Source organism: Rhizoctonia solani, chromosome 8 (genome assembly GCF_016906535.1).
Source record: "Rhizoctonia solani chromosome 8, complete sequence".
Classification (NCBI taxonomy): Eukaryota; Fungi; Basidiomycota; class Agaricomycetes; order Cantharellales; family Ceratobasidiaceae; genus Rhizoctonia; species Rhizoctonia solani.
The window spans coordinates 1,350,387-1,363,540 of NC_057377.1; the positions used below are offsets into that span (position 1 = coordinate 1,350,387).

Genomic DNA, 13,154 nt, shown 5'->3' on the forward strand with positions numbered 1-13,154 from the left:
TTTCGGCGCTAAAGGTTGATTATCCTATAGCGCGAGCCGTATATGCACACCGACTTCCCCACGCATCACACCCTATCAACCTTTGCCAAAGTAGCTCTAGCCCCTGGTCACTTGCACCAACAGGCACTCCTGTGTCTCGAAGCACAAAATACTCCCTCCCAGAAGCGGTCACAACCATGGCTAACGTAGGATGAAGCGAGATTGGAATATGGACAGACTCGACCAGGTGATGTCTTTTGATTAAACCTTCAGCATTCGCCCATGTGTTGTGACCAGACTTACTCGGAAATGTATAGCCCTACTTGGTGTCTAGGCTTTCCGTTGGTAATATATGACGGAATTCCGGCGATATCTCCCGCCATATCTATTACAGTTCTATATTCTCCACTCACACTAAGATTGAAATGTCAATCACCTCCAGGGATTAGATCAAACTACTTACCTATTCGGCTCCACGGATGACAAGACATACTTGTGCGCCACGGACCTCAGCACCTCGTCCTCGAGGCTCAAGCTTCGCAACCAAAATGTGCTCACACCGGCTACGTACGACTCCCTATCTCCGCTGACGATCAAATCCTGTAAGCTCGATCCTGGGCTTAGCTCGCATGAGCTGATATAGGCTCTCCAATCCGCACGTAGGTCTCCAGGCTCGGATTCCAGGACTTCGATGTGTGGTCTGTTCTTGGCTACGCGTTGCCCGCTTATTCCTCGTTGTGGTGAGGGTTGGGCCAAGCCAATTACTTCACCTGTGTCATATAGGATGTGAAACCCCTTTAGTTTTCCTCCTGCTGAAGACCTCGTCGTAATTCTCCATATCTCATCCGGAACGATTTCCTCGGCTCCAATGACTTGGTCGACCGGATTGATCCATTTTTGGTCGTACTCGCTGTACCTTCTAGCAAGACTGAATACCACTCTCGTCGAAACGAATCTTAGAACAACATCAATCTGACGACCGTCATCTGGAGAGGTCCACATCCTCTGATCAACAGGCTCGAATCCCCTTTCGAAGCCAAGAACCTCGCGTTCATGTTCAAAGAACCGACCAAGCCATGATCCACGAAATGCATCGTATCGACTTTGAACTTCCAGTCGTCTCGCACGGAGGTACGCCCACATGTTCGTCGTCCTTGGCTCCTTGACCCGCTTGACGATTGAGTCGAGTCGAGTCCCGGAGAAGTCCCGATGCAGTGCATGTGTTGCGGATAGGTACACTATAGTACTGGTTTACTTGCGATTCGGAGCCGAAGAAGAGTGCTGCGCTGAGTTTCCTTACCTGCATATCTCCAGGCCTTGGACACCCTGATGCAAAGTCCCAACACTTCGCAATCTTTTATTCCGCTAAACACGACGCTCATCCGTTCGGCTTGCCGTCTACGCGCTGTGAATGGAGGCATTGAAATGAGCGGAAGATCTGGCGCGTAAAGGTCCCTATTTTCCTTGGAGGCCATGGCTGGTCCGGTTTCATTGGTTATCGTAGCTGGCCTAGGAGCAAGTTTGGGTGGGTTGATACAAGGAGCACGAAGAACAGTAGGTGGTTTGAATGATTTAGGACTATATGTTTGCGGTTTCCGTGGTTGTGGCTGGGGTTGAGCAACTTGGCTACTTGAGGTGTGGATATTTAAATTTGAGGCTGGTAAATGAATGCTGGTTACGAATGGTGGTGAAGTTGGTTGGACATTCGACTCGTGTGGCGCTGTGGCTGATGTACGATGAGCTGATTCGGGCTCTTTGGTGTGGATACAAATTGACCGAGGGGATATTGGGAGTATGCAGTCTGTCGAATCGTTATTGATTTGTATAGGACAAGGTTGATCTAAACGAATGTTATTGAAGTCCTTTTTTATCACTGTGGTACCATTTTGAGGGTCGGAATAATAGTTGTGGGGATCTTTTAATGGGGCGGTAACCTGGGGATCATCGGTGCGAGACGCTTGCTGGTCATTGCTAGTAATAATCTATACGGCCATTTGAGTAATTATAAGCCGTCTGTGAATAGCTATGCCCTACATTGGCTCTCCTCTCCTTTTTCTTCGCCGAACCTTTATCATCTTTATTATTCCTCGGTCGCTTCTTCGTAGTTGTTACAGCCTTTCCCGGTAAGCCCTCGTCTAATTCCTGCGGTCCAGGCTCTTCCACTATCTGGAGATGAGTTGATTTACCTTTCCGCACACCCAAGGTATCATTGACGATTACATCTGCTACTTTTGTCGATAATACTGGCTAATAGTGGGACCGAATGTATGCGAGGAAAGTGTGGATATTTGTTGGGTTCAGCACAGAATGTATACACGAACTTACCTGAGTTCCAGACGATGTGACATTAAAACCTTCACCATTTCCTTCGACGCTTGAACCGATGGCTCTGCAAACGGTACTGTATGCGTATCTGACTTCTATCAAGCTATTTTGTTCCAACCGGACGTACAAAAGTCTCTCAATTAAAAGCGGCTTAGAGAGTTTGGAGTATCCTGTTATTTTGAACTCTTTGCATTTTTCCTTTAATTTAGCGACGTTCAGTTTTGAAAGAGAGATGTGGTCCATTATGGTTGGCAAGATGGCGAATGAGAGAAGTACCAAGTCACGGGTACGAATTCAGTTGTGGTCACTATCAGTATCTACACCCCTACTCTCTGGATGCAGCAGTCTCTTCATACCCCTTTATGTTTTCGATAGATTCGTATTAAATTTGCAACTCAACCGCCCTATTGAACCCGCAACAATACCACATTTTACATTCCAGCGAACTCAACGCCTCCAACTCAACACTTGCAGTTTCCAGCGGCGCAGCTGCAGCTAAAATAATCAACATGTCAATCGATAATCGATTAAATAAACACACGAGGTCTCACTTATCGCCACAGCTGCAACTATTGTTACCACAGCCCCAGTCCTTGATATCAAAGTTGGCAGTCATAATCTTCGAAGTTAACATAGGTCAGTCAGAAGTACAGTAGCTCGTACACAGAAGGGCAGCCTAACTCACGATCAGGGATGAGTGCTTCTGGTTTGCGATTCAAGAGATGTAGGATAACTTCCATGCCTTAGGCTTTTAAATACATGTTTGACATTAGTTACTTAGAGTCGGCCGAAATCCGAGATTATCGCCTAAGTTATCGATTGACAGCTAGTGTCCTCGTGATACTGTACTCCGCCAGGATAGCTCCACTTGGGAAGGTCACTTACGTCCAGGGCCCGATTAGGACGGACATGTTTGTCTATGGTCACCTGTAATATATCTTCTATTTATTTAATTCAATCAGACTTGGGCTACCTTGCATTATACAACCAGGGGCACCAAATTGCAGAGGTAGCCTACTGAAACCGAAGCAAGTACTCTGGATTCAGCCGCCCAGATGACAGGGGTGTACGTATAGTACACATCTATCTGTTTTACGCCTTCTTGAGATAGACCCAGGGAAGACGGTCGATGGATATTTAAATGACCGTGATAACGGCCGCATTTTCATCCGTCGAGTTCTCTATTCAGCGCAGGATCATGGGAACCTGGACACGATTCGAGCAGAACTCAGCACAATTTCATTTAGAGATGTCAATAACGTGAGTCTTACTAGTGAAACCAACGTCCTCGAGCTCGTTGTATTGGAGACTGTTTTGTATCCGCTCCTCATCACTCCCGCATACATATAGTACTGCGTAATCAATCAGATCCAAGAGCGCCCATGCGAATAAAGAAGTAAAATTCAATATATTGGTGGGGCGAATTCGAAGCCTGGTTCAGAGTTCCCAAGGCCATTGGTATGGTCATCCGGTGATGGTAGCTCCGGTACATCAGCTGGACGTACCAAGAAGTTGACATAAACTCCGTCAGCCAGACTCATTTGAACATTCATTTGTGCCCATATTGAGTCGGAGTTCAGTATGTCCGGTTGCATGGGCTGTTTTTGTTTGTTAGGCGGGCTTACCGGCGGCAGTCGCTACTTAGTATTTTGCGAGAAGAGCTGGAGTCAGGAACCCAGTCTCGAACTGTTGTAAATCATGTGCCTGGTTGATACGCCAGGTACAGATCTGGAAATACCCCTGTGTGTACAACCTCATGGGCCATAGTCTAACACGTTGTATCCTCCCTTCCAGGCACAACTCAATCATCATTCAGTAGGACTAGACCAGATAGCCCTCTGTCGATGAGTTGGGGCGCTTAATGAGTGTAAATTGTTGGGAAGATATTCGAACGGACCTTAAAAAGGCCTATGTTTGTTCGCGCTTGTTCTTTTAGGATGCTGGTCATACCTATAATGCATTTCTATTCCGACGCTCAGAAATAAATTAACTTTTTTTTTGCACAATAAATGATAGCTTCCCAAGCATTCGATACTCTCATACAACCACAATACCTAAAACACCTCAAGACATGGGCCATGAGATGGACTTTGCGACGAAGTATCGGATTTGACTGATATAATTAACGTGACTTCGGCATAAGACTAAAGAATCTAACTAACCACAAGCTGATTTTCCATAAGTGAATTATTGTGTTACGCTTCGCGCTTGGAGCTCAAAATTACTCAAGCCTGAAGCGCTTAGTAGATCTCTAGATTTGTAAACATATCAACCTGAATGATCATGACTTGTGTGGTGGCAAAGTAGCAGTAAAGCAACTTAAGCCCTTGACCTCTTGAATTACACGTGCATGCTAAAATCCCACTGAAGCTAGTGTTGTAGCTCGGCTTGGCTCCTCTCCAAGCTGAAGATGCGCATTCCATCTATCAAGTGGAGCAAGTAGATAGGACTTTCGCTTTCTGATCCATGATTCAAACAGACTTGATATATTTCGAGCGCTCATTTTCCTAGGCTTTCTATTGCCGGTACCGGTAAACGATCACGACGAAACCACAAATCGTGTCCGGTTGATACTATCCCACGACATAAACCAAGCAGTAAGCACCCAGCACCGGTTTCAAACACGAGGCTGCGCTGGAGGCTCAAGAATCCTAAACTCACAATTTCAGTACCCAGAAAATTATCCCGATGCCTTTAAAATAAATGCATTTTTCTGAACAAAATTGAAGAGCGGAATAAGCATGATTAGGACCAAATCGTCACACGTTTGCGGCAGTACCCAACGTGGGATCGCCACAAGGCGGGGTAAATATATTCAGATGATCATCTTGAGTCTCGACACTGGACAATCGACTCATGTATCGATCGCCGGCGTGCGCAAGTAATTTAGTCACACATCTGTCACGTTTATCTCGGCTACAGAAATCTATCGAGAACTGGGGTTGCATGTACCGTATGGGCCTAGGACCAAGCGTGGGCAGTAAAGTTTATGACTAATATAAATACATATGAACGGCGAGGTGGAGGCTCGATTTCGGTGTGTCGCCATACCCCATTATCAATCTTCGATACATATATACAGGAAGGAGCGGAAACACTATGGGCTACGCCCACATGTCCACTAGGCCTCGGAAGTGGGCTAGTAGGGAGCATGTATGCCTTTAGGAAGGTGAAGCGACGGTGAACAATTGACAGTTGCGTCTCGCTCCCCATGAGGACCAGGAAGCCAACGAAGTCAGCCAATCAGGGCAGAAGTTCGGAAAAACCCTGTGCTGCGAGGTGTGATTTGTTCTTTTAAAAATGTACATCTCCAAGGGGCATTTGACGATCATACCTTGCAGAATAGCGACATAAATGTCTGGGATTCAGGACAAAGATAAGGCAGCCAAATTAAATGTTCCTGACGGATGTCGGGTATCAGGGCTCACAGACAAAAAAAGAGCCTGGAACTGGACGTACGTGAAACCGGTACCGAGCGGAGATGGCTCCTGCCAACATGCACCCCTGAGTTGACATCTCCAGCCGATAAGACCAAAACATGACAGTCCAGAGTAACCCATGGCGTGATTTGTTGACCAACCGAACCATAAGCATAAATTTTTTTTTAGGTAAAATCAACCCCATGCGGTCCGGACTTTCGTGGGGGAAGGGGGGGGGTATGTAGATTACCCCAAGCGCTCAATATAATAACCGATTTCCCAACGAACAAACCGAACGTTTGCAATGCCCTGGTCGACTGGCAAGTTGAAGCTGATACTGAATTGGGCGTCAATCAATAAAGGAGCTTTCGTGGATCTTCGCGATGACCGAGCACAAGGCATTTAGACAGCATTGCCTCGGTCTTGACATTCGAGTTTAAGCTGTCCGTAGATTGCATTATGCCCGAACAAACAAAGAGTAAAGAGGCGTGTTGGGGGGGGGGGGCTGTCACCGACCAGTGTCACGTTCCCTTCACCAACACTTGGATCCTTGCCACCAGCGGGTGAGATGAAAAAACATTGCATAAATGAAGTCACCTAGCGGTCCAGACGCCTCGTCGTTGGGCTGGGTAGGTTGATTTGTGCAAGTGTTCCAACATCTGTGGGTTTCACCAATTTGGTTGGAGGCGAATTGTGAGGTTAAGACGTATTATTAAGCATTATGATCCTGTTGGCTGAGATGGAAAAAGGGGAACATTCATGACGTTTCAGGTCGGAAAATATGATGAATATGATGCAAACTGTCGTTCTGTAGGCTAGACTTAGCCTATGGATAAACCTAGATTCGGAACTCTCCTCGAGAACGAGCAATTCGCTCCCCTGGCCTCCGACATGAATAACTCGATAAATTCTAGTGCAGTTCAGTTTTATTGAACTCTGCGTGAGGATTCCACGTTTTTGTTCGAAGTGAGTTGTAGAGACAGGAATACAGGGTCTTGACAATGCCATTGACGTATGTCGATCAAAGAGTACGTCGATCTCGGTGAGTATATGCGTGAGAAGTAGCTAGTACAAATACACTGTTTAAGCGGAGCATGTTGACGCTCATTTTGGACGAGTGATATTGGGTCGTAAGCCTGTGGTTAGATAACCGACTTCAACGCCGTGGAATACATGTTGAAAATATAGTTATGCGTGGAACTAGTGTATCTGCCAACGTTGCACCAGTGGCGATATAGGATCCAGTGGGTGCGCAGGCTGAATTTCTTTAAATGAATGTTTGATCTCGCCTATGAGGGTCACAAGTCATTATCATCGCCAAGTTATGTGATAGTTGCGGGGCAAATGTGGAGCTGCAATGCAGTCAGAAGTTGGGTAGAGGGACATAGCAACCTGATCGAGGTTTAATTGATCATCGAGGGTCAAGTTGTGGAGAGAGAAGTCTGGCTTGTCCTTCCTTCGCACTCTCCACCATATTTTGGTACGCGACTCCTATCTGCCATTATAATAATTGGACTGTAAATCAAGCAGGAATATTACAGAGGAAGAAAGTGGAGGAGAGAAGGATTCGATACTGTCAAGAGAGGGGCCAAGAGTGGGGCTGTTGCTTAAATGCTAACCTTTATGGTCAAGCCATAGTAAGGTTGAGATTGTCGTTACCCAAATAGATCAATGAACATGACGCAATGCTCGGTCCGCTTGGGATCGGCCTCGGTGGAGAGGGTTCGCAACTTCGTTGCCACGATTCGAACCCGGTGGCGATTGGGTTGTGCGCGCGAACCCCCTATCTGGGAGCAAAGGAATGGCAATGAATACGATACTTTAGTCGGAACTGGCTCACATGGCAATGTGCCGGAGTTATACGGTGAATATATGATATGATTGATCTGGAAGTTTGTGAGATTAGCGATGTGTCTTGTACAAGATGCTCGGCAGAGATTTGAGGCGTCGTACGGCTGTCACATGAGATATATGACGTGGGAGATGACGAGACAGGTCGCGGCCATGGCGGCAACGGGTGAGTATATGCGTAGAAGCCGCGTAGATGGTGCGATAGGGAGGGCTTCACACGTGGGGCATAGCCACCAAACTAGTAGTCGGGCCGACAGGATCTGTCACAAAGGTCTCACACTCGATACTAGAAGAACCGAAGGAACGGACTGTGTGAGTGGACTGACATCACTGGCGTAGGTTTCCGAAAGGAAATGGTCACTGATCTTAGGGTCCTTCCCAGGGAGCGGCTCCTGCGATCGAGGTGTGTTTCGGAACACCTGGAATTGGGAGACCCCCGAGTTAGCTTTTTGGAACTTGGCCCTGTTCTGTCGACCATACTCTGCATTTAAGCCTGAGCGCTGGCGCACCTCTCCAGGTTTGGCCCCGACGACGACATCAACGCCCACTGCGGCAACAGCGAGTACCGTTTCTGTAGCGGCAAACGTATTCATTCCGGCGGAAACGGGGCCAAGACTTACCTTACGCTCACGCCAATGCCCATGACATCCCTCGCCCCGCGTCCCGGCCCGGCTGTTATCCAACGCGCCAACTCATTGCAGGCGTCGGATACATCACACACAAGCGCCTCTACGACTGATGCGAGTACATCGAATACCAGTGCTTCGACGTCGCCAACCAAGCCCTCACCGGTATCGAGCATAGGAGAGAGTATCGGCTCCAGCCCCATAGTGCCCGCCCAACTGTGCACAATCCCTCTACGAGTTGCCCGCCCACTTCCCATTCCCCCCACCCCATCACCCGCGCTCACTTCTACCAGCACCCTCAAGCTCTCCCACCAAGAGTCCCAGAGCACCCTGGGGAAATCTTCCCTCAAACCTTCCATTTCTCACTCTCAGACCGCTCAAAGACGGGATCGTAGCCGGCCTCCGCCCTCCTCGTACATCCCGCATCAGGCCGATGATGACCGTTGGGTTTCCATATCGGTGTTACCAGCACTTGCCGAACGCACAGACACTAGTAAGTCCCGAATGTCAGCATACCAACACCAGACTCTGACCGCCAACCAAATTTCTACTTCTGTTTCCCTCGTGTTACATTTCTGATCCACGAATATATTCAACCTCGTGTTTCGACTTCTTCAGGCGAGCGCCAAGTGAACACCGGTGCTCGAGTGACGAAGCACAAGCGCTCTGCCTCGGCTGGTCCGAAACTCGCCAATAACCCACCTGTTAATCCGACCGACACCAAAGCGGCATTCCCCAAGCACACCACCCGAATAACGCCCACTCCCAAAGCGCTTCCGGATTTGCCATCCCACACACAGCCGGTCACTATACGTCAAAATGAAACCTCCTGGAAGCTCGAGTTTCGAGGGGTGGTTAAACTGGTCAGATGGGTTTCGCGTCGCGACAAACGCGCTGAAAGCGGAGTGGAGGACGAGAGGGCAGAGGATCTGGACGAGAAAGAACTCAGCATGGATAGAAAAGGCTATTCAGTTGCATCGCTCGGCCGGAAGAGTCGGGATAGCTCTGCTAAACCTCGCCCCATCACTGGCTCCGCAGGGGTAGCGTCTAGGCCTCGTCCAATAAGCTTGGCTCGGCCGCACCCCAAGTTGGACCTCGTGAGCGACAAAGATGAAGAGGGCAAAGAACCTAACAAGAGGAGGTTGACCAAATCGAATCCTATCATGTTTGGGAGGACTAGTAACGAGCTCAAAAAACAACCGAGCATCGAACTCAAGAAGGAAGGCTCGAAAACTGGGCCTGCCAACCGGTCGGGACGACGATCGAGCTCAGATGCCGCGCGGAAAGTGCTGTCGGGCGCAACTCTCGGTATCGGTCGGCAACCGGGCGCTGAAGGAACAAGTAGGCCAACCGTTGAAGCGGACTTGGGAATGGCGCTCAATGGCGGAGGTGTTTTTGTGCCAGAAGCCTCGCTCTCTGTATCTTCGAACTCCGCTCTAGCTTCGTTCATCGCTCCTGTTGAACCTGCTGCAGGCCCATCGACTCTGAGAAGTAGTACTGCACCCGTTTCGACTATGAGTTACTCGCCTCCTTACTTGCGCAATCCAGTCCCTGTTGGAGTGGCACCGGCATTGGTCACGCAAACAACCACTACCGTTACGCAAACAACCACTACCACAACTACTACGACACTAGCTTCACCCAGTGGGTTTACGTCTACACCATTCGCATTTACCTCCTACCCTTCTGTGACCACAACGGCTACAGTACTCACACCTGTTCTCGAAGGACAGCTTTTCTCGTCCCCTCCATCTATCGAGGCGTCCGAGTTCCCTTGGACGACGGTTGCTGTCGGAGCTGCAGAGTCGGCAGTGGGCGTGGCCGTCAGCGGAGGGTTTTCTCCAGTCGAGAGTAATGCGATTTCGTCTGTTGCGAGCGTGGGAGGTGTGTCCCCGGTTATTTCCGCTCTCGATGCGAACACGGGCAACATGTCGACGATGACATCTAGTGCTGTTTTGCCTTTTATGCCTAATGCGTCGCCCTTCATGTCAAACTCAACTTCGCCCCCACTGTCTAACGCGGCATCGCCCCTCATGTCCAGCCGGCCCTCGCCAATGATGTCCAACGTGACCTCTCCTCCCATGAGCAGCGCCGCTTCACCCGTTCTCTTGTCCAACGCGCAGCTTTCTGAAGGTGCAAAATCTATACCCCACATGGTTTCGGTCGAGGCAACTGCCACGGGCTTGGCCCTGAACTACGCTACTGCGCGCTCAAACGGGAATAGTGTTTCGGCACAGGTGAGACTTGATATTTAAATTCTATAATTGGAGTAGGAAATTCATTTCGGTTGTTTTTATTTTTCGTTAGATCGAGCCAGTCGTGTTGACAAGGTATGGCGCCGCAACCGATCTAGGACATGACCCTCGTTATTTGTCGGCGCCGGATGCGCGTTTCGGCGCCTCGACCGAACTTCCTCGCTTCTCCGCAGCTGCAACCGACATTGGCCACGGAACCTCGACTCGGGCGACGTCACCTACGCCTTCGGACCGTTACGCCTTTTCCGATGACGTGCATGAGTACCGGCCTTCGGGTGGGATACTTCGGGCTCTTTCTAGCGCGGACCATTCGGACGCTCCGTTGCCTATGCCTCGCCGACCGTTTATGGCTGCGCGTGAATCTAACGGGAGTGGTGTCACGTTTGAGGATAGCAGTGCCCAATCGAGCCCCCGCATCGGGGGTCGGAAAAAGATGATGACTATGAGTTCCTCGGAAATTGGCCATGGCCAACGGGTTGGACCCACGAGACATCAAGTCCAACGGAGCTCTTCGTCCCTTAGCATTGCTGGAAGAATCATTCGTACGCTCTCCATTGGTTCTAACAAGGCTGTACAAGACAGCGAGGCTGAAGGCTCGAGGCTGCCCCGTAAGTTGATCCGCAAGAAGATGTATTCACGCACGGGGTCAGCAATTTCTTTGGTCATTCCTGACGGTAGTGTCCCCCCAGTCCCTCCTTTGCCTCCTGGTGTTGTCTCCGGGCCGTATGCTAGTGAACATGGTCATGGCGACGGAAGTGCACTTGGCCATGGGGACAGTGTTCTCGGTCATGGAGAGAGTGTCCAAGGACATGGTCAGTATGCGAGTGGGTTTGGAAGTTCGAGTGTACTTGGGCACGGCGATCCCTCTGCTATTTCACCTGCTCCTACCCGAAATTCCTTTGCGACCACCCAATCGGCCCCGACAACCATGAGCGGATCACGAAAGCTCAGGAAGCGTCAACCTAGCAAATCGAGGCATTCCGAAGTATTTGGACGGACTTTGGCGAGCATTGACCTGAACAACGATGGTGCCGCCCGATATGTGAGCGTTCCCGATTTAGACTTGCCAGACACCAGGCTGATGGGATGAATTTGTAGCCTCCAAGGATAACAACTCAGTTTGCCCAGATGCCATTGATGGGCGACGAAAATGTGTTGACAGCTAGTGTGTGTGGTACGACCGATGATGGTCACCTAATGATACCAAGTAAGCCGGTTGTATTTTGTTGAGGTCCAGTCTGCTTATCGTGCACAGTCCGCCCGGGTCTACCTCGCCGAACCTCTTCCCAACGTCGCTGGACCATCGCCGATATGGACGATGAAGAGTTCCTTCGTCAGCTTGAGGCCAAACTTAGCGGAGTAGGCGGCCGTTTGCGGCAGAGTCGTATGCTTGAGGACTTTGCCATGGGTGTTGATGGAGACATGATTGATCTTGGTCCTGAAGACGAGCAACGCTCCCACTCCGATGATAGCCTGGCTGAGCGGGAATGGGCCCGCGCACGTCGTGCAATGATGTGTGTCCGCGAAATCGTACGCACCGAGAAGAGCTATATGCGTCACTTGAATGGGTTTATTAATAGCGAGGTGGGCGTTGAATTTCAAACTTGATGCCCTGTGTGTTCTGACGTGTTTGGCTTTGTTTAGGATGGTGCTGGAATGTCGCCCATTCTGGCAGAGCACCTCCCACGATTGATCGAGACATCGCGTATGTTCTGTGCTCGCCTTGAAGAGGATCCCTCGGCGAAGGGCGTGAGCAATGCGTTCTTGGATGTCGAGGAGGTTCTGGATGCCACCTTCGTACAATGGTCGGGTGTTGTGGGCGAAGTCATCTCTTCTACGCAACAACGGACGGACAGTCAAGCCACAAGCGAAGATGGTCACACAAGCAGTGCTGGCGTCGGGAGCGGGTCGTCATGGATTCGCCGAAGGTCCGCAACTGCGAGCTCGGCGATTCAGCCGGCGTTCCTAAGTATGACTCCAGTGAACGGAGGCAATAGCAAGAATAAAAAATCTGCCCGTGGGACCAAGTCCAAGAAGATGACGGAGCAGGATGTGGTGATTATGCCTACCCAGCGAGCGATCAGATATGTACTCATGTATCGAGGTAAATGCGCACTTCCCACTCGATGATGTGTATTTTTACTCACGCCGTATCGTATTTAGAATTATTGCTTCACACCCCTGTGACTTCGGCATCACGCCCTCTTGTGGAGCGTGCACTTCAAGGTGCTACACGCATCGCGCGAAGATGCGACGAAGCTCAGAACCATGCCGATCATATCCTTTCTCCCCCTTCCCAATGAAAACACACAATTGGTCCGGCTTTCATTCCGAGCCTATTTAACAATATACCACTGTTCAATCAACTTGAGTCGCTGTTATATGTAGTTTTATCCTTTTCTCTCTCTCTCTCTATGCTCATCTCTGCTAACCTTGAAAGCTCTGTTCTATCTTCAAATCGGAGCATCTGTACCATTATCACATTTCTTGTTTATCACTGTGCATCTCTCACTCTATCCAACTTTTCTCTATCTTATGATGCTTTTTCGCACCTAGTCGCTCGTTATTCTTCTACCAACCATCGTTTTGAAGTTTCTTGGATTTTGTTGTTGCATTCATGTTTCATACACGAGACTTTACGCATTCTCGCATCTATATTTCACTTATAGTGGTCTCTATTCCCATTTTCATTTTTCTTA

General features: G+C 49.4%; 2 protein-coding genes across 2 annotated transcripts; one reads left to right on the forward strand and one right to left on the reverse strand.

Moving 5' to 3' along the window:
* Window positions 1-19: 19 nt before the first annotated feature.
* RhiXN_09869 (SAP domain protein) lies at window positions 20-2,547 on the reverse strand (the record flags this gene model as incomplete). The annotated part of the gene is made up of 7 exons (XM_043329685.1): window positions 20-233; window positions 283-393; window positions 443-1,217; window positions 1,280-1,961; window positions 2,014-2,226; window positions 2,305-2,368; window positions 2,432-2,547. 7 exons carry the CDS (start codon window positions 2,545-2,547, stop codon window positions 20-22), a joined length of 2,175 nt encoding a protein of 724 aa, XP_043182519.1.
* A 5,662-nt stretch (window positions 2,548-8,209) lies between these two features.
* RhiXN_09870 (RhoGEF domain protein) lies at window positions 8,210-12,758 on the forward strand (the record flags this gene model as incomplete). The annotated part of the gene is made up of 7 exons (XM_043329686.1): window positions 8,210-8,693; window positions 8,819-10,437; window positions 10,508-11,497; window positions 11,554-11,662; window positions 11,711-12,039; window positions 12,100-12,559; window positions 12,619-12,758. 7 exons carry the CDS (start codon window positions 8,210-8,212, stop codon window positions 12,756-12,758), a joined length of 4,131 nt encoding a protein of 1,376 aa, XP_043182520.1.
* Between the last annotated feature and the right edge of the window lie 396 nt (window positions 12,759-13,154).